Source organism: Arachis hypogaea, chromosome 9, assembly GCF_003086295.3.
Source record: "Arachis hypogaea cultivar Tifrunner chromosome 9, arahy.Tifrunner.gnm2.J5K5, whole genome shotgun sequence".
NCBI lineage: Eukaryota > Viridiplantae > Streptophyta > Magnoliopsida > Fabales > Fabaceae > Arachis > Arachis hypogaea.
Window position 1 is genome coordinate 55,133,482 of NC_092044.1, and position 22,520 is coordinate 55,156,001.

Here is a 22,520-nt window from a genome sequence, read left to right on the forward strand (position 1 = left end):
TGATGGCGGCCACGGCATTACACAAGTGATTCAGCTTCGCTTGTGTGTTGATATCATATTGTCTCCTTGAAATGGTCTGGGCATCATAGAGATGCCTGAACTCAGCAAGGTTCCTCTGCTGCCATTTGTTTTGCTCCACCACCTTGTTAAGTGCACTTCGCACCTCACCCCAATCGAACTCCTCTTGCTACACCTTCCTTGCTTGCTCAAAACTTTCTTGGAGGTTGTGTATTTTCTCATTCACTTGGTTCCATTGCTCCCTTTGGCTACTTTAAAATTGGTTGACATCTTTCCTCAATTGATGTAGATCTCCCTTCATTTGGTGCACGCCTCCTTGCTGCTGCTCCCAGTTCATTCCTTCAGGAAATTGTTGGTATTGTTGGTATGGTGGTGGTTGAAGTGCCAGAAATTGTGGTTGCTCCTTTGCCTCCTCTTCCTCTCGTTGTTGTGGTTGTGGCACATGAGCATGAACTCTATGCTCTCTAGCCTTTTGAAGTGGATTGACGGCCAACACCTTGGCCATCTTCTTGGCAGTTATAGGCATATCTTGCTTCACCAACACCTCATCAATCACCTTCTCAACTCCAGCGTCATCACATAGCTCTTGTATGATGCTGGGGAATGCCAATCCTGTGCTCTCGTTAGTGCTTTTCAGTATCTTGTTGATGTTGTTAGCAATCAACTCCCCAACATTCACGTCCTATCCCTTCATTATACTGTATATAAGTACAACCCTCTCCCTGGTCACCTCAGATGTGTTTGATGTAGGAATCAAAGATCTTCTCACAAAGTCTAACCACCCCCTAGCTTAGGGGCTCAAGTCCCTTCTCCTCAGCTGGTTGGGTTTTCCATTTTTGTCATTGATCTACTGCACATTTAGTACACATATTTCATTCAGGATTTCATCAAAGCCTGGGTCTAGTTGCTTCATCCTCTCCTCATAACTCCGAGTAGAGTTGATCCTTTTCACCATCAGCACCCTTTCTATGTTAGAGGAACAATAATCAATGGACTTTTCCCTCACATAGTTAATATACCCATAAGTTTGCCCTGGCTATGGCACGGCATTGGCATAAAACTCTCTTACCACTCCTTTCACCACTTTCTTTGGTGGGTTGCAGAAGAGTGCCCAACCCCTGTTGTTGATCTCAATGTTGATCTCAAGGTGCTCATTCCTTCCTAGTTGGAAGCTGACCTCTGGGATGATTTTCCTCTCACTCACCCAATCATAGAATTAGTTTTGGTTTAATGTTGAGAGGAATTTGTACTCATTGAAGTTTGAGCTTGAGGAACCTAAGGTTGGTTCTTTGGTCTTTCTTTTTTTTGAGGTTAAGGATCTTGGTGGTGCCATTGGGTGGAGAGAGAGAGAGGGTGTTTGAGGGTTCTGAGATATTAATGGAGTGTTGCAAAGAAACACAAGAAAAACAAAGTTTTGCCCCAACACCAAACTTAGCACTTGATTGTCCTAATCAAGTAGAAAGATAGAGAGAAAGAAGAACGAGAAAGCTCTCTGTGAGTTTATTTTGTGTATGGAAGTGGGAGGGAATGGGGAGGGTAAGGGATTTATAGGAGTGAAGGGTGTGGTTCGAATGGTGGGAAAAGAAGGGAATTCAATGTTTTCCACTTGGGGAGTGGCGCCTAGCGTGGGAAAAGGCGCCAACCCTTATCCCACTGTGCCCTCTGAATATGTTGAGTTCTAAAGTGTAAGTACACTTTGACCTCCTTGTTATCTATTAAGTGGGCCCCACTCAATCTCCTAAAAAAAAGAAACCGAAAACCCCATCAGTAATGACAAAATGATCCTCCACATTCCTTTTCAATGCTAGTGAATGGAGTTACAACTGATGGGTGTTCCTTGGGACACCAAACTTAATTCATTTGCATATCAATAAATTGGGTTCATCATTGGGTTTTTAAAGTGTTCATGGGGAAGAAGTAATTCCAATCCTTTCACATTCTTTGCTTCTAATCTCCCCTGAACACATTAAAATTCTCATTCAAGCCTCCACCAATGTATTAAATGCTTCCAAATTGAGTGGTATTGGGCTTGCTGATTGATTCTTGTATGGTAGTGGCCACCCCAAACTTAATCCCTGGGCTTACTCCTTAAAAATTTAATTTATCCAAATCGTTGTAAGCCTAGATCAAGTTGATGAGTGGTCATGATAGGCAAAATTGTGACTCATACTTTTCACAACTCGAACAATTCCTAGCAATGGCTCCAAAAACATGGTGCACAATACTATGGTTCACACACATTCTTCACAACTTCGCACAACTAACCAGCAAGTGCACTGGGTCATCCAAGTAATAAACCTTACATGAGTAAGGGTCGATCCCACGGAGATTGTTGGTATGAAGCAAGCTATGGTCATCTTGTAAATCTCAGTCAGGCAGATTCTAATGGTTATAATGGTTTTCGAATATAAAGATAAATAAAGCATAAAATAAAGATAGAGATACTTGTGTAATTCATTGGTGGGAATTTCAGATAAGCGCATGAAGATACTGTGTTCCTTCTGAATCCCTGCTTTCCTACTGCTTTCATCCAATCATTCTTACTCCTTTCCATGGCAAGCTGTATGTTAGGGGATCACCGTTGTCAATGGCTACCATCCGTCCTCTTAGTGAAAATGGTCTAGGTGCGCTGTCACTACACGACTAATCATCTGTCGATTCTCGATCATGTAAGAATAGGATTTACTATCCTTTTGCATTGTCACCATGCCTTATAGTCGCGACTTTGAAGCTCGTCACAGTCATTCAATCCCTGAATCCTACTCGAAATACCACAGAAAATGTTTAGACTTTCCAGATTCTCAAGAATGCTACCAATGGATTCTAGTTAAGGAATCCAAGAGATATTCATTCGAGCTTATTTGCATGTAGAACGAAAGTGGTTGTCAGGCACAAGTTCATAAGTGAGAATGGTGATGAGTGTCACATAATCATCATATTCATCAGGTTCTTAGGTGCAAATGGATATCTTAGAATAAGAATAAGCGTGAATTGAATAGAAGAATAATAGTACTTTGCATTAATACTCGAGGAACAGCAGAGCTCCACACCTTAATCTATGGTGTGTAGAAACTCCACCGTTGAAAATATATAAGTGATAATGGTTCAGGCATGGCCGAATGGCCAGCCTCCACAAAAGTCTAAGATAGCATAAAACTGATCAAAGATCCTATCACAATAGTAAAAAGTTCTATTTATACTAAACTAGCTACTAGGGTTACAGAGATAAGTAATTGATGTAGAAATCCACTTTCGGGGCCCACTTGGTGTGTGCTTAGGCTGAGCTTGAGCTTTACACGTGTAGAGGCTTCTCTTAGAGTTAAACACCAAGTTGTAACGTGTTTTTGGCGTTTAACTCTGGTTTGTGACGTGTTTCTGGCGTTTTACTCCAGAATGCAGCATGGAACTGGCGTTGAACGCTAGTTTGCGTCGTCTAAAATCGAATAAAGTATGAACTATTATATATTGCTGGAAAGCCCTAGATGTCTAATTTCCAACGTAATTGAGAGCGCGCCATTGGAAGTTTTGTAGCTCCAGAAAACCCATTTCGAGTGCAGGGAGGTCAGAATCCAATAGCATCTGTAGTCCTTTTTCAGCCTCCTATCAGATTTTTGCTCAGGTACCTTAATTTCAGCCAGAAAATACTTGAAATCATAGAAAAACACACAAACTCGTAGTAAAGTCCAGAAATGTGAATTTTGCATAAAAACTAATAAAAACATCCCTAAAAGTAGCTAGATCTTACTAAAAACTACATAAAATAATGCCAAAAAGCGTAATAATTATCCGCTCATCACAACACCAAACTTAAATTGTTGCTTGTCCCCAAGCAACTGAAAATAAAATACGATAAAAAGAAGAAAATATACTATAAATCTCAAAATATCAATGAATATTAGTTCTAATTAGATGAGCGGGACTTGTAGCTTTTTGCTTCTGAACAGTTTTGGCATCTCACTTTATCGTTAGAAGTTTAGAATGATTGGCATCCATAGGGACTCAGAGTTCAGATAGTGGTATTGATTTTCCTAGTTAAGTATATTGATTCTTGAACACAGCTACTTTTATGAGTCTTGGCCATGGCCCTAAGCACTTTGTTTTCAAGTATTACCACCGGATACATAAATGCCACAGACACATGACTGGGTGAACCTTTTCAGATTGTGATTCAGCTTTGCTAAAGTCCCCAGTTAGAGGTGTCCATAGCTCTTAAGCACACTCTTTTTGCTTTGGATCACGACTTTAACCACTCAGTCTCAAGCTTTTCACTTGGACCTTCATGACACAAGCACATGGTTAGGGACAGCTTGATTTAGTCGCTTAGGCTTGGATTTTATTTCCTTGGGCCCTCCTATCCATTGATGCTCAAAGCCTTGGATCCTTTTTACCCTTGTCTTTTGGTTTTATGGGCTATTGGCTTTTTCTGCTTGCTTTTTTTCTCTTTCTTTTTTTTTTTGCAAGCTTTGTTATTCACTGCTTTTTCTTGCTTCAGGAATCAATTTTATGATTTTTCAGATCATCAATAACATTTCTCGTTTTCATCATTCTTTCAAGAGCCAACAATTTTAACATTCATAAACAACAAGATAAAAAATATGCACTGTTCAAGCATTCATTCAAAAAAAAAGTATTGTCATCACATCAATATAATTAAACTAATTTTAAGGATGAATTCGAAACTCATGTACTTCTTGTTCTTTTGCATTAAAAACATTTTTCATTTAAGAAAGGTGAAGGATTCATGGAATTATTCATAACCTTAAGACATAGTTATTAAATACTAATGATTATGTAGTAAAGACTCAAAACATAAACAAACATATAGCATAAAACTGAAAAACAAAGAGATAAGAACAAGGAAGTTAAGGAATGAGTCCACCTTAGTGAGGGTGGCGCCTTCTTCTTAAAGGACTAATGGTGTTCTTGAGCTCTTCTATGTCTCTTTCTTGCCTTTGTTGCTCCTCCCTCATAGCTCTTTGATCTTCTCTAATCTCATTGAGAATGATGGAGTGCTCTTGGTGTTCCACCCTTAATTGGTTCATGTTATGACTCAATCCTTCTAGAGAAGTGTTGAGTTGTTCCTAATAGTTGTTTGGAGGAAAATGCATCCCTTGAGGCATCTCAGGGATTTCTTGATGATGAGCTTCCTCATACATCTCTTGAGATCCATGAATGGGCTCTCTTGTTTGCTCCATCCTCTTCTTAGTGATGGGCTTGTCCTCTTCAATGAGGATGTCTCCTTCTATGACAACTCCAGCTAAGTTGCATAGATGGAAAATGAGATTAGGAAAAGCTAGCCTTGCCAAGGTGGAGGGTTTTTCGGCTACTTTGTAGAGTTCTAGAGAGATGACTTCATTAACTTCTACTTCCTCTCCAATCATGATGCTATGGATCATGATGGCCCGATCGATAAACCACTATTTTATGGTTTATCTTGTGCTCAATTGAGTGGTTTTTATCAACTCTTTACCCACTTATTCATACTATTTGCATGAGTTTACATTCTCCTTTCTGATTTTGTGCTATGATTGAAAACATGCTTCTTTGGCCTTATATTTGCTAATATTAATCCTCACTTATTACCATTAGATGTCTTGATGTGTGTGTTAAGTGATTTCAGAGATTACAGGGCAGGAATGGCTTAGAGGATGGAAAGGAAGCATGCAAAAGTGGAAGGAATACAAGAAGTTGAAGAAACTGCTAAGTTGTCCAGCCTGACCTCTTCGCACTCAAATGGCTATAACTTTAGCTACAGAGGTCCAAACGACGCGGTTCCAGTTGTGTTGGAAAGCTAACATTCGGGGCTTCGATTTGATATATAATTTTCCATAACTACCCCGAAGTTAGGCGACGCAAACGTGTGAATGACGCGCCCGCGTCGCATTTGCGAACTTCAATCCGCGCGGACGCGTGGACGACGCCTCCGCGTCACTTGCCCGCAACCTGTACGGACCAGAAAGCACTGGGAGTGACTTTTGGGCTGTTTTTGACCCAGTTCTTGGCCCAAAAAACACAGATTAGAGGTTGGGAGTGGAGCAGAATCAGAGAATTCATAACTCACATTTTTAGGTTTTAGATGTAGATGCTAGAGAGAGAGAGAGAGGCTCTCTCCTCTCTCTTAGGTCTTAGGATTAGGATTTCTCTTAAAGGATTTATGATTTCTTTTAATCATTGGGATTGTTTCTTCATACCAGGTTCAATAATTTATGTTTCTCTTCTACGTTTATTTACTCTGATGCTTTCATTTGTATCTGATTTGTGTTGCCTAATTGGCTTATAAACTTTTCATGTTAGGATTGATTCTCTTATTTAATATACATTATTGAGATGTTTTCAGATATATGATTTTAATTTAGCTTTCTACATTCTTGGCTTTGGTTGATTAATTGGTAACTCTTGAGTTGTCAAACTCATTGTTGACTGAAAATTGAAACTCTTCAAGAATTAATTCGAGTTCCAATAACTCTAGCCTTTCCCAAGGAAAGACTAGGACCTGAGGAATTAAAAATTAATTCATCCACTTGACTTACCTTCATAGTTAGAAGTTGACTTAGTGGGAGAAAAATCCAATTCTCATCACAATTGATAAGGATAACCGGGATAGGACTTCTAGTTTCTCATACCTTGCCAAGAGTTTACTTTATAGATATTTATTTATTTCACTTATCATTTATCATACTTGTTCCTCATTCTCAAAACCCCCAATTTACAAAAGTCATAACCAATAATAAGAACATACCTCCCTGCAATTCCTTGAGAAGACGACCCGAGGTTTAAATACTCGGTTATCAATTTTAAAGGGGTTTGTTACTTGTGACAACCAAAACGTTTGTAAGAAAGGTTAATTGCTTGGTTTAGTAACTATACTCACAACGAGAGTTTACTATAACTTCTAAACCATCAATCTTCAGTTCTTCAAAATGGCGCCGTTGCCAGGGAATTGCAAACGTGTGCTTTATTATTGGTTATTGTAAATATTTGTCAAAAAAATATATATATCTTATCTTATTTTTTTTTTAAAAAATCAAATCTTTTTCAGAATATTTTCTTTTTATTAATTTTTGTTTTTATTTTCTCTCACTACTATGAACTCTCACCCCTTTGGCTATGAGTCTGGTTACAACTATGTTGCAGGAAGAGGAAGCTATAACAGGAATATGCATCAAGGTCAAAGCAATCAAAGATGGATGGAGCCAAGAGGATCTGATCAACCCTTTAGGCGACAACACCCTCCAAGATATCATGGACAAAGACCATTCTACAATGCATACCAAGATGATAGATATGGTGGACCCCCTTGTAGTTACCAACAAGACCCACCATATGCCCATGAACCCTCTCCTCCTCAATATAATTTTGAACCACCATACTCACAAGCCCCTTTCCACCATTCACCTCCATATGACCCTAACCCATATCCACCATACCAACCACCTTATGAGCCAAATGAACCACACACAGAACTACCACCTCAATATACACCATCTCCTTATCATTATCAAGATGAACCCCCTTCCTACCATGAACCCTTTCTCCTAACAAATGAACCCTCCTATCCACCCCAAACCTCCATGGAGAAAGCATTTGCCGATCTAAACTCTACTATACAAGCTCTCGCCACCCAAATCAGACCACTAAATACCTTCAATATTCAACCCTCAAGCTCCAATGCACTTCCATCTCAACCACATAATGATCCATCCATCCCATCACCACCATCCATGGAAGAACACCCACATCCACCAATCCAAGAGCAAGATGATCCCAATTATGCTATTGATATGGAACAAGAGAGAGAGGATCGTCTTCGCGAATCCATACTTCATAAGGAGCTAGAGGAGGCACTAAAGGTGAAGGTAGAAGAGACCCTTGAAGGTGAAGGAGTAATTGAAGGGAGTTGTCATGGAAAGGTAATCATCAAGGAGGAACAAGAGTCAAGGGATTATTTCTAGGAAACAGTAGATCAATTTCATGCAACCCTTCATCAATTGGAGCAAGCAATAAAACAATTACCTTCCAGATGTTCAGACACTCAAGGAACCTCCATGGCTTCATGTGGAGAATCTAATGAAGAACGTAGCATGAAGGAGACACTAGAGACTCCAATGGACAATAAGGAGCATGACTTTGCACTAGAACAAGTGGAGGAAGCCATAATAGTTGCAGAAGAAGAAGTGGTTGAAGACTTAGGAGATGCAGAACCTCCATGGGAAACTCAAGTTATAGAACCTCCTTCCAAGACGTTTGAAATTGATGTTGAGGAGGGTGTACAACCTCCAAGGCATGTCATGGTTGAAGACTTGGAAGAGGTTTATCAAGAGATGGAGATTCAAGAAGAAAAAGCACAACCTCCCATGCTCTTGGTAAGCAATGAAGAAAAGATTAAAGTGGAAGAAAGCTACCAAGAGGAAGAGGTTGAAATTGAAGAAGCTTGCAAAGAGGTGGTAGTTATCAAAGAAGAACACAAAGGAGTAGTGCCTGCAAGTTCATTAGAAACCCCTCCCCCTAAGTTGCCATCATCCTTCACAACATTCAAGTGGGTAAAATTCATATCCCTTAGCTTTCTAATTCCACTTGAATATGGGCTACTGGAGACGGATGGTCAACTTAGAGTTCTCTGTGGCATCAAGAGTAAGAGGAAGATGGTTAGTGATAAGAGTTGTCCTGAAAGGTTCAACATGGTTGTATGCTCAAAATTTAAACGCAAAGGTTGGTGTAAAGCTCAACTGAATGGGTCTAGGAAATTGTTTGGCCGCTTCAACGAGAATTCCGAATTGCCTGCCACCCGGTTGGAACACTAAGGATCAACAAGAAGACGGGTGCAAAAGCAAGGTTTGGGACTGATAAACCACTATTTTATGGTTTATATTATATTTAATTGAGTGGTTTTATCAAGCTTTTCACCCACTTATTCATATGATTTGCATGATTTTACAATTCCTTCCTAGTTTAGTTCTATGATTGAAAACATGCTTCTTTGGTCTTAATTTAGCTAATCTTAATCCTCTCCTATTACCATTCGATGCCTTGATCTGTGTGTTAAGTGTTTCAGGCTTCATAGGGCAGGAATGGCTTAGAGAATAAAGAGGAAGTGTGCAAAAATGGAAGGAACACAAGGAATTGAGGAGATGACCAGCGAGAAGTCACGCGGTCGCATGGCTCACGCGACCGCGTGAAATGGAAGAAATCAGAGTGTCGCGATCGCGTGCTTGACGCAACCGCGCGGATTGGAAGCTGCACGAACGACGCGAATGCGTGGATGACGCGCACGCGTGATACGAAAAATGCTGAGTGACGCGATCGCGTGGACGACGTGGACGCGTGACGTGCGCGATTTGCAGAATTACAAAAGTCACTGGCAGAGATTCTGGGCTGCATTTCAACCTAGTTTTTGGCCCAGAAACACAGATTAAAGTCAGGGAACATGCAGAGACTTAACATGCTTTCATAACTCACAATTTTAGATTTGAGATGTAGTTTTTAGAGAGAGAGGTTCTCTCCTCTCTCTTAGGATTTAGAATTAGGATTAGGATTAGGATTTCAACTTCTTCATCACAGGTTCAATGTTCCTTCAATATTTATTTTCTACTTTTATTTACTCTAATACTTTTATTTGTATTTGAATTATGTTGCCCAATTGGCTTATGAACCTTTCCATGTTATGACTTGAATTTATGTTTAGACGTAATTTGATATGTGTCAGATTTATGATTGCTTTAGTTACATGAATGCTTTCAATTTAATTTAGAATGTTCCCTTTTGGCTTGGGTTAAATAATTGGTGACGCTTGAGTTATCAAACTCGAGGTGTTGACTGAAAATTGGAATTTTTCAAGGATTAATTCGAGATCCAATAATTCTAACTTTTCCCAAGGAAAGACTGGAATTTGAGGATTCGAATTAGTTCATCCACTTAACTTACCTTCATAGTTAAAGGTTAACATAGTGGGAGAAAAATCCAATTCTCATCACAATTGATAAGGATAACTGGGATAGGACTTCCAATTTCTCATACCTTGCCAAGAGGTTTTATAATTATTAATTTATTTTCCTTTATGTCTGTGCCCATTGCCCAAATTCCAAAACCCCCAATTTACAAAGCTCATAACCAATAATAAGAACACCTCCCTGCAATTCCTTGAGAAGATGACCCGAGGTTTAAATACTACGGTTATCAATTTATTTAGGGGTTTGTTACTTGTGACAACCAAAACGTTTGTAAGAAAGGTTGATTGCTTGGTTTAGTAACTATACTTACAACGAGAGTTTACTTTAACTTCTAAACCATCAATCTTCAGTTCTTTCAAAATGGCACCGTTGCCGGGGAATTACAAACGTGTGCCTTATTATTGGTTATTGTAAATATTTTTCAAAAAAAAAAACTAAAAAATAAAATAAAATAAAATATTTTTCTTTCACTTGTTTATTTGTTTTCTCTCTTCCCTCTTATTTCTGATAGCTGCTATGAATTCTCACCCCTCTCGCTTTGAGTTTGGTTCTAATTTTATTGCAAGGAATGGAAGCTATAACAGGACTATGCATTAAGGTCTAAGCAATCAAAGATGGATGGAGCCACAAGGATCTGATCACTCTTTTAGGCAACAACATCCTCCTAGATATCATGGACAAAGACCGTTTTACAATGCATGCCCAACTGATAGATTTGGTGGACCGCCTTGTAGTTACCAGCAAGCCCCACACTATGCTTAGAGACCATCCCTTCAACACAGCCCCAATCCACCATACTCACAAGCTTCTTTTCACCATTCACCACCATATGATCCTTATCCACCTCAACACCGATCCAATTACTCCCAAGAACCACCACTCCCCTATACACCATGTCCATATCCATCAAGCCCAGAATCACAGGTTCGCCTCGAAGAATCAGTAAAACAATTTAATGTAACCCTTCATCAACTGGAGCAAGCAATAAATCAATTATCTTCCAGACGTTCAGACACTCAACAGACTCCCATGGCTTCATGTGTCGAATCTAATAAAGAATGCAGCATGAAGAAGACACTAGAGACTCCAGTGGACAGCTGAAGAGCGGATATTTTATACGCTTTTTGGGGGTAATTTCATGTAGATTTTAGTATGTTTTAATTAGTTTTTAGTAAAATATTATTAGTTTTTAGGAAAAAATCATATTTCTGGACTTTACTATGAGTTTGTGTGTTTTTCTGTGATTTCAGGTATTTTCTGGCTGAAATTGAGGGAGCTGAGCAAAAATCTGAGTTAGGCTGAAAAAGGACTGCTGATGCTGTTGGATCCTGACCTCCCTACACTCGGAATGGATTTTTTGGAGCTACAGGAGTCCAATTGATGCGCTCTCAATTGGGTTGGAAAGTAGACATCCAGGGCTTTCCAGCAATATATAATAGTTCATACTTTGCACAAAGATAGATGACATAAACTGGCGTTCAACGCCAGTTCCATGTTGCAGTCTGGCGTCCAGCGCCAGAAACAAGTTACAAGTTGGAGTTCAACGCCCAAAACACGTTACAACCTGGCGTTCAACTCCAGAAACAGCCCAAGCACGTGAGAAGCTTAAGTCTCAGCCCCAGTACACACTAAGTGGGCCCCAGAAGTGGATTTCTGCACCAATTATCTTAGTTTACTTATTTTCTGTAAACCTAGGCTACTAGTTTACTATTTAAACAACTTTTAGAGAATTATTTTGGATCTCATGACATTTTCAGATCTGAATTTTATACACTTTGACGGCATGAGTCTCTAAACTCCATTGTTGGGGGTGAGGAGCTCTGCAGCGTCTCGATGAATTAATGCAATTGTTTCTATTTCTCCATTCAAACATGTGTGTTCCTATCTAAGATGTTCATTCGCGCGTAATTATGAAGAAGGTGATGATCCATGACACTCATCACCTTCCTCAATCCATGAACGTGTGCCTAAAAACCACCTCCGTTCTACATAAGATTGAATGAGCTTCTCTTAGATTCCTTAATCGGAATCTTCGTGGTATAAGCTAGAATTGATGGCGGCCACTCTTGAGGATCCGGAAAGTCTAAACCTTGTCTGTGGTATTCCTAGTAGGATTCATGGATTGAATGGCTGTGACGAGCTTCAAACTCGCGATTGCTGGGCATGATGACAAACGCAAAAGGATCAATGGATCCTATTCCAACATGATCGAGAACCAACAGCTGATTAGCCGTGCTGTGACAGAGCATTTGGACCGTTTTCACTGAGAGGATGGGAGGTAGCCACTGACAATGGTGACACCCTACATACAGCTTGCCATGGAGGGAACTTTGCACTTTTCCATGGATGGAATATTATATTACAGAAATTCAGAAGACAAAGCATCTCCAAAACTCCAACATATTCTCCATTACTGCATTACAAGTAACAATTATTTATTTCACGCTCTTTTATTTTTCTAATAATTCAAACTGATAATTTTAATTGAAATCCTGACTAAGAATAATAAAATAAACATAGCTTGCTTCAAACCAATAATCTCCGTGGGATTGACCCTTACTCACGTAAGGTATTACTTGGACGACCCAGTGCACCTGCTGGTTACTGGTACGAAGCTGTGTTAAATAGTCCATTAATATTGGCATACACAATTTCGTGCACCAAGTTTTTGGCGCCGTTGCCGGGGATTGTTCGAGTTTGAACAACTAAAGGTTTATTTTATTTCTTAGATTAGGAAGATTTTGGCAATTGGGTCAGAGTCTTTCATTTTCTTTTCAAAAATATTATTTTTCTTTATTAATTTTTAATTTTTCTTTGAGTCTAGTGTCTTGTTATAAGTTTGGTGTTAATTGCATATTTTATATTTTTCTTTTAAATTTTTGAATTTCTTTTCTTTGATCTTTAAGTTGTTCTTGTTTATTTTTCTTGTTTGATTTTTAGTTTTTCTTGTTCTGTGCCTTTTCTTGTTTTTCTTGTTCTTTTCCAAAGCATTAGTCTTCCAAAAGGAATAATCCAAATATACCTATTCAAAACAAGTGTTACATTTATAACTCAGTTGGTTAGAGCATTGGCTTATGTTCTTGGCAATTGAGTATCTTCTTTTTAAAATCTTTTTTCAAAAATAATTTTTCTTGATTTAATCCTGTGCCAAACTTTAAGTTTGGTGTTTTCTTGCTAATTTTGATATAATTTTCGAAAATTATTTTGATTTCTAAAAAAAATCTTTAAGTTTAGTGTTCTTCCTTTTGTTCTTGGTGTTCTTGTGAGTCTTCAAAGTGTTCTTGAGTCTTCTTTGTGTTTTGATCTTAAAATTTTTAAGTTTGGTGTTCCTTGGTGTTTTCCCTCCAAAATTTTCGAAAATAAGGAGCATTAGATCTAAAAATTTTAAGTCTTGTGTCTTTTATGTGTTTTTCTCTTTCATCATAAAATTCAAAATTCAAAAAAAAATATCTTTTCTAACTGGTTTTAAACTATATTTTCGAAATTTTTTTTCTTTCAGATTTCAATTTCAAAATTTTTCAAATATTTATTTTAATTGTTAATTTTCTTTCTTTATTTATTTTACTTTTATTTTTATTTCGGTTTTTATTTTATTTTATTTTATTATTTCAAAAATCAATTTTCTTTATATAATAAATTAAATAAAATAAACAATATCAACATCTATACCATCTCCCTTGCTCCATCATGGAACTAAGTGGAAATGAATGGTCCAGAAGGACTCTGGGGTCATATGCTAACCCCACTACTGCTTCATATGGGAGTAGTATCTGTATACCCTCCATTGGAGTTAGTAGCTTTGAGTTGAATCCTCAGCTCATTATCATGGTGTAGCAAAGCTGCCAGTATTCCAGTCTTCCACATGAAGAACCTACAGAGTTTCTGGCACAATTTTTACAAATTGCTGACACAGTGCATGATAAGGAAGTAGATCAGGATGTCTACCGATTACTACTGTTTCCATTTGCTGTAAAAGATCAAGCTAAGAGGTGGTTAAATAACCAACCTAAGAACAACATAAAGACATGGAAACAGCTGTCAGAAAAATTCCTAAATCACTATTTTCCTCCAAAACGGATGACACAGCTAAGGCTAAGCATCCAAGGCTTCAAACAAGGAGATAATGAATCCCTTTATGATGCCTGGGAGAGATACAGAGAGATGCTAAGAAAATGCCCCTCTGAGATGTTTTCAGAGTGGGTGCAATTAGACATCTTCTACTATGGGCTTACAGAAAAAGCTCAGATTTCTCTAGATCACTCAGCTGGTGGATCTATACATATGAGAAAAACAATTGAAGAAGCTCAAGAGCTTATTGATACAGTTGCCAGAAATTAGCATCTGTACCTAAGCAGTGAATCTTCCATGAAAGAAGAAGCTAAAACAGTAACTGCTGAACTCAGTCCTGTAGATCAGGTTAATGAATTCAATCAGCAATTAGACTTTCTAACTCAGCAGCTAGCCGAATTCAAGGAAATACTACAGGAAACAAGAATGGATAACAGGAATATGGAAGTACAGTTAAAGCAAACAGAAAAGCAACTGTCAAAACAAATAACAGAAGAATGCCAAGCAGTTCAATTAAGAAGTGGGAAAACATTAAATACCTCACTTCAAAGCAGCAGGAAGCCAAGAAATGAACAAATGACTACTCAAAATCCCTCTGAGGACAATCAGAGCCCAGAGAGGAATAAGGATGGCGCTGAACGCTCAGACCATGCTCATTCCTGGCGTTCAACGCCAGAAACAAGCATGAATCCGGCGTTGAAAGCCCAAGGGGAGCACAGTTCTGGCGTTTAGACGCCAGTAACAGATAAGGAGTTGGCGTCTAACGCCACTCCAGCTTCCACCCCTGGCATTCAAACGCCAGTGGGGGATCAGTCACATACAAGTGCTGATAACAACCCTTCTAAAAAGGCTTCCCAACCCACTTCTACAGGTAATAAACCTGCAGCAACTAAGGTTGAGGAATACAAGGCCAAAATGCCTTATCCTCAAAAACTCCGCCAAGCAGAACAGGATAAGCAATTTGCCCGCTTTGCAGACTATCTCAGGACTCTTGAAATAAAGATTCCGTTTGCAGAAGCATTTGAGCAAATACCCTCTTATGCCAAGTTCATAAAAGAGATCTTAAGTCATAAGAAGGATTGGAGGGAAACTGAAAAAGTTTACCTCACCAAAGAATGCAGTGCAGTTATCCTGGAAAGCTTACCTGAGAAGCTTAAGGATCCCGGAAGCTTTATGATACCATGCACATTAGAGGGTACTTGTACCAAGCAGGCTCTATGTGATCTTGGGGCTAGTATCAACTTAATACCTACATCTATTATCACAATCAGTCAAACCAACCCAGATATGTCTTCGACTTGCTGATGGCTCCATTAAATACCCATCAGGCGTGATTGAAGACATGATTGTCAAGGTTGGGCCATTTGCCTTTCCTACTGACTTTGTGGTGCTGGAAATGGAGGAGCACAAGAGTGCAACTCTCATTCTAGGAAGACCTTTCCTAGCAACTGGCCGAACCCTCATTGACGTCCAAAAAGGGGAAGTAACCCTGAGAGTCAATGAGGAGGAGTTCAAGTTGAATGTTGTCAAAGCCATGCAACATCCAGACACCCCAAATGACTGCATGAGTATTGATATCATTGACTCTCTGGTAAGAGAGGTCAATATGGCTGAGAGTCTCGAATCAGAGCTAGAAGACATCTTTAAAGATGTTCAGCCTGATTTGGAGGAATCAGAGAGAATAATAGAACCTCTGAAAATCCCGCAGGAAGAGGAGAAACCTCCCAAACCCGAGCTCAAACCATTATCACCATCCCTAAAATATGCATTTCTGGGAGAAGATGATACCTTTCCTGTAATCATAAGCTCTACCTTAGAGCCACAGGAAGAGGAAGCACTAATTCAAGTGCTAAGGACACACAAGACAGCTCTTGGGTGGTCCATCAGTGATCTTAAGGGCATTAGCCCAGCCAGATGCATGCACAAGATCCTATTGGAGGGTGACGCCAAGCCAGTGGTCCAACCACAAAGGCGGCTGAATCCAGCCATGAAGGAAGTGGTGCAGAAGGAGGTCACTAAATTACTAGAGGCTGGGATTATTTATCCTATTTCTGACAGCGCCTGGGTAAGCCCTGTCCAAGTCGTCCCTAAGAAGGGAGGCATGACAGTGGTTCATAATGAAAAAAATGAACTGGTTCCTAGAAGAACAGTTACAGGGTGGCGTATGTGTATTGATTATAGAAGGCTCAATACAGCCACCAGAAAGGATCATTTTCCTTTACCATTCATAGACCAGATGCTAGAAAGACTAGCAGGTCATAAATACTATTGCTTCCTGGATGGATATTCAGGTTATAATCAAATTGCAGTAGATCCCCAGGATCAAGAGAAAACAGCATTCACATGTCCATCTGGAGTATTTGCATACAGAAGGATGCCATTTGGCCTGTGTAATGCACCTGCAACCTTTCAGAGGTGCATGCTCTCAATTTTCTCTGATATGGTGGAAAAATTTCTAGAAGTTTTCATGGATGACTTTTCAGTATTTGGAGACTCATTCAGCTCTTGTCTTGACCATCTACCACTTGTTCTAAAGAGATGCCAAGAGACTAACCTGGTTTTAAACTGGGAGAAGTGTCACTTTATGGTAACTGAAGGAATTGTCCTTGGGTACAAAATTTCGAACAAGGGAATAGAGGTGGATCAAGCTAAGGTAGAGGTAATTGAAAAATTACCACCACCTGCCAATGTTAAGGCAATCAGAAGCTTTCTGGGGCATGCAGGATTCTATAGGAGGTTTATAAAGGATTTTTCAAAAATCGCCAAACCTCTGAGCAACCTGCTAGCTGCTGACACGCCATTTATCTTTGATAAAGAGTGTCTGTAGGCATTTGAGACTCTGAAAGCTAAATTGGTCACAGCACCAATCATCTCTGCACCAAACTGGACATTGCCATTTGAACTAATGTGTGATGGCAGTGACCATGCCATTGGTGCAGTGTTGGGACAGAGGCATGACAAGCTTTTACACGTCATTTACTATGCCAGTCGTGTTTTAAATGACGCACAGAAGAATTACACAACTACAGAAAAAGAGCTGCTTGCAGTGGTTTACGCCACTGACAAATTCAGATCCTATTTAGTAGGATCAAAAGTGATTGTGTACACTGATCATGCTGCTCTTAAATATCTACTCACAAAGTAGGATTTAAAACCCAGACTTATAAGATGGGTGTTGCTTCTGCAAGAGTTTGATATAGAAATAAGAGACAGAAAAGAGACAGAGAATCAGGTAGTAGACCACCTGTCCCGAATAGAACCGGTAGAAGGGGCGTCCATCCCTCTTACTGAGATCTCTGAAAACTTTCCGGAAGAGCAACTCTTTGCCATCCAGGAAGTGCCATGGTTTGCAGACATTTCAAACTACAAGGCAGTGAGATTCATACCCAAAGAATACAGTAGGCAGCAATCAAAGAAGCTGATCACGGATGCAAAGTATTATCTTTGGGATGAGCCGTATCTCTTTAAGAGATGTGCAGACGGAGTAATCCGTAGATGTGTGCCTAAAGTAGAAGCGCAGAAGATTCTATGGCATTGCCATGGATCCCAGTATGGAGGACATTTTGGAAGTGAGCGAACAGCCACAAGAGTCCTCCAATGTGGCTTCTACTGGCCTACTCTCGATAAAGATTCCCGAGTGTTTATACTTAATTGTGACAGTTGCCAAAGATCTGGTAATCTGCCTCACAGTTATGCCATGCCTCAACAAGGGATCTTGGAGATTGAATTGTTTGATGTATGGGGTATTGACTTCATGGGACCTTTCCCACCATTATACTCAAACACTTATATTCTGGTGGCAGTGGATTATGTATCCAAATGGGTGGAAGCTATTGCAACACTTACTAATGACACTAAAACAGTGTTAAAATTCCTCCAGAAACACATCTTCAGCAGATTTGGTACCACTAGAGTATTAATCAGTGATGGGGGCACTCATTTCTGCAATAAACAGCTTTACTCTACTTTGGTTCGTTATGGAGTTAGCCACAGGGTAGCCACTCCATATCATCCACAGACAAATGGGCAAGCTGAAGTCTCTAACAGAGAACTTAAAAGAATCCTGGAACGGACTGTAATTAATCGTAGAAAAGATTGGGCAAGAAGCTTAGATGATGCTCTGTGGGCATACAGAACAGCATTCAAGACCCCATAGGGACCTCTCCATACCAGCTTGTGTATGGAAAGGAATGTCACTTGCCAGTGGAACTGGAACATAAGACCTACTGGGCAACCAGGTTCCTGAACCTTGATGCCAAGTTAGCTGGAGAAAAACGATTGCTTCAGTTAAAAGAGCTAGAGGAATTTAGACTCAATGCTTTCGAGAATGCAAAAATTTACAAAGAGAAAGCAAAAAGATGGCATGATAAGAAATTGTCATCCAGAGTCTTTGAGCCGGGGTAGAAAGTTCTACTATTTAATTCTAGGCTCAAATTATTCCCCGGGAAAGGTCCATATGTAATTACAAGTGTATCACCATATGGATACGTAGAGCTTCAGGATAATGACTCTAACAAAAAGTTCATTGTTAATGGACAGAGAGTTAAACATTATCTTGAAAGCAATTTTGAGCAAGAATGCTCAAAACTGAGACTTAATTAAAGCTCAGTAATAGTCCAGCTAACGACATTAAAGAAGCGCTTGCTGGGAGGCAACCCAGCCATTCACAAAATTTAATTTTATTTGTTTTTGTTAATTAATTGATTTTTACAGGTATATGTCAAAGTATCTTCAAGGTAAAAAAGCAATTGATTAAATTCACAGAGTTACAGGGGAATTTGGAAGCTCACTGGCGTGAAAAAGCCAGTAAGAAATGTTTTTGGCGTTGAACGCCCAAAAGAAGCATCCACTGGGCGTTCAACGCCAGTAAGGATAGCCATCTGGGCGTTGAACGCCAGAAAGGAGCATCTTCTGGGCGTTGAACGCCAGAAAGAAGCTCCTTCTGGGCGTTTAGCGCCAGAATTACAACATCCTGGGCGTTTAGAAAAACGCCCAGTGACAAAGGACTGCCTGGCGTTCAACGCCAGAAAGAAGCAACAGCTGGGCGTTGAACGCCCAGGAGAAGCAGCAATTGGGCGTTAAACGCCCAAAACATGCAGCATTTGGGCGTTTAACGCCAGGATGGTGGGGAGGAGGTAAAATTAGTTTTTCTTCACAAATTTTCTAATTTTTATGTTTCAATTCATGATTTCTTGCATAAACATGTTTCAAAATATCATCCTTCAATTCCAAAAATTTTAATCCTAATTTCTAAAAACCCTAATTTCTAAAATCCCTTTTTCAAAAATATCAAATGTATCTTAATTCATAAACACAAATCTTTTTCCAATCGAAATCTTTTTCAAATCTTTTTCAACTCATCATATCTTTTGGATTTCGAAATTGCCTCTCCCTCTATTCCTCTCCTATCCTTTCTTTTGCTTGAGGACAAGCAACTTCTAAGTTTGGTGTGATTTGCCATGATCACTGAGCCAAAACTCATCAAGATCATGGCACCTAAGGGAACAGGAAGAGCAATGATGTGACTTGAAGGAACTGAAGCGTCAGAAATTATCTCTTGAAGGATCAAGCATCCCACAGACTAGAGGAATCCCCACTTCCCAAAATAAAGGTTGTTGAGTCCTAATCTTTGCCTTAACTCTGTGATATCTGTTCTTATTATGAATTTACCTTAGAATTTATATATTAGTAGTAGTAATTAGTATCTCTATTTTGATTTTATCTCCAATTAAGCTATAATTTATTTTTCTCATCATCATCAAACATGAATAAAATAGTAGAGTTTTAGAATAAAGAGGCAATATTTTTTTTTTGAGTTCTTAATAAGCAAAATTCTAATTATTTATATGTGGTGGCAATACTTTTTGTCTTCTGAATGAATGCCTGAACAGTGTATATTTTTGATATTGAATTTTATGAATGTTAAAATTGTTGGCTCCTGAAAGAATGATGAACAAGAGAAATGTTATTGATTATCTGAAAAATCATGAAAGTGATTCTTGAAGCAAGAAAAAGCAGTGAAAAAACAAGCTTGCGAAAAAAAGAAAGAAGAAAAGTGAAAAAAAATAGAAAGAAAAAGAAAAAGCAAGCAGAAAAAGCCAATAGCCCTTAAAACCAAAAGGCAAGGGTAAAAAAAAAGATCCAAGGCTTTGAGCATCAATGGATAGGAGGGCCCAAGGAAATAAAATCCAGGCCTAAGGAGCTAAATCAAGCTGTCCCTAATCATGTGCTTGTGTCATGAAGGTCCAAGTGAAAAGCTTTAGACTGAGTGGTTAAAGTCGTGATCCAAAGTAAAAAGAGTGTGCTTAAGAGCTCTGGACACCTCCAACTGGGGACTCTAGCAAAGCTGAGGCACAATCTGAAAAGGGTTCACCCAGTCATGTGTATGTGGCATTTGTGTATCCGGTGGTAATACTGGAAAACAAAGTGCTTAGGGCCACGGCCAAGACTCATAAAAGTAGCTGTGTTCAAGAATCAACATACTTAACTAGGAAAATCAATAATACTATCTGAATTCTGAGTTCCTATGGATGCCAATCATTCTGAATTTCAAAGGATAAAGTGAGATGCCAAAACTGTTTGGAAGCAAAAAGCTACTAGCCCCGCTCATCTAATTAGAATCTGAGCTTCACTTAAACCTCTGAGATATTATTGCTTCTTGATTTCTTTTTATCCTCTTTTATTCATCTAGTTGCTTGGGGACAAGCAACAGTTAAAGTTTGGTGTTGTGATGAGCGGATATTTTATACGCTTTTGGGGGGTAATTTCATGTAGATTTTAGTATGTTTTAATTAGTTTTTAGTAAAATATTATTAGTTTTTAGGAAAAAATCATATTTCTGGACTTTACTATGAGTTTGTGTGTTTTTCTGTGATTTCAGGTATTTTCTGGCTGAAATTGAGGGAGCTGAGCAAAAATTTGAGTTAGGCTGAAAAAGGACTGCTGATGTTGTTGGATCCTGACCTCCCTGCACTCGGAATGGATTTTTTAGAGCTACAGAAGTCCAATTGATGCGATCTTAATTGGGTTGGAAAGTAGACATCCTGGGCTTTCCAGAAATATATAATAGTCCATACTTTGCGCAAAGATAGATGACGTAAACTGGCGTTCAATGCCAGTTCCATGTTGCAGTCTGGCGTCCAGCGCCAGAAACAAGTTACAAGTTGGAGTTCAACGCCCAAAACACGTTACAACCAGGCGTTCAACTCCAGAAATAGCCCAAGCACGTGAGAAGCTTAAGTCTCAGCCCCAGTACACACCAAGTGGGCCCCATAAGTTGATTTCGGCACCAATTATCTTAGTTTACTTATTTTCTGTAAACCTAGGCTACTAGTTTACTATTTAAACAACTTTTAGAGAATTATTTTGGATCTCATGACATTTTCAGATCTGAATTTTATACACTTTGATGACATGAGTCTCTAAACTCCATTGTTGGGGGTGAGGAGCTCTGCAGCGTCTCGATGAATTAATGCAATTGTTTCTATTTTCAGATCTTCCCCAAGTGAATACGAAGATGATGCAGAGGTCAACTTTTCTCAACCTCCTATTCATGACTCAAGTGATGAGGAAGATATCAATGACTTTGATCAAGACATGGTTGAAGTTGAAGAAATTTGCAAAGAAGCGGAGGAATTCACAGAAGACCACAAGGGAGTAGAGCTTGCAGTGCCACTAGAAACACCTATCCCAAGGCCATTACCACCCAACACAGACTTCAAGTGGGTAAAATCCTTAGCTTTTATCTTTACTTTTCCACTTGAATACGGTTTACTTGAAACAGATGGCCAGCTTAGAGTTCTCTGCGGCTTTAAGAGTAAAAGGGAAATGACTCGCACTCAGAGCTGGTATGCAAGATTCACTGAGGTTTCACACTTCAATTTGAGGTGCAAGAATTGGTGTCAAGCTTAATTGGAAGGATCTCAGATGCTGTTTGGTCACTGCTATGAGAATTCGGATTACTCATCACCTAACTGGAAAAATGCAGATCAAGATAAAAACGGGTGTACAGGTAGAATATGGGATCCTGGAATCTATTCTACCATTGAACACTCCGGGAGCCTGCAAGCCTGTTTGAACTCACCTAAGGGCTTTACGTACCTTGTTTTGGACCCCGGAGGATGTTGGCATTCCAAACACTGGTAGAGATTCCTGGATCAGTACAAGCACAAGCCACCATAACAAGGAGCTCCCCATAATGTCCAACTTAAGGACTTTAACTAAAAGTGCTAGGAGGGAGACAACCCACCATGGTATTATCGTTCCTCTTTCAGTTTAATTCTAGTCTGTTTTGTTTGTTTTTGAGTTTTGATTGAATCTGGAATCATGCATACTTGCATAGCATTCATATTAAGCATTGCATTCTGCATACTGCATAAAAAAAAAAAATTTACGCACGCGACGCGCAAGCGTCGCCGATGCGTCCACGTCGTATGTGCGTTAGGAAGAAACTAAATTTGAACAGAGAGTCACGCGAGAGCATGGCTG

General features: G+C 39.3%; 1 protein-coding gene across 1 annotated transcript in view; it reads right to left on the reverse strand.

Moving 5' to 3' along the window:
* Positions 1–271: 271 nt before the first annotated feature.
* LOC112709135 (uncharacterized) overlaps positions 272–22,520 on the reverse strand; it is a 53,791-nt gene continuing 31,542 nt past the window's right edge. The window contains exon 4 of the mRNA XM_072202047.1: positions 272–700. Within this exon, the coding sequence (XP_072058148.1) occupies positions 272–700 (429 nt within the window). The remainder of the gene's footprint in view (positions 701–22,520) is intronic.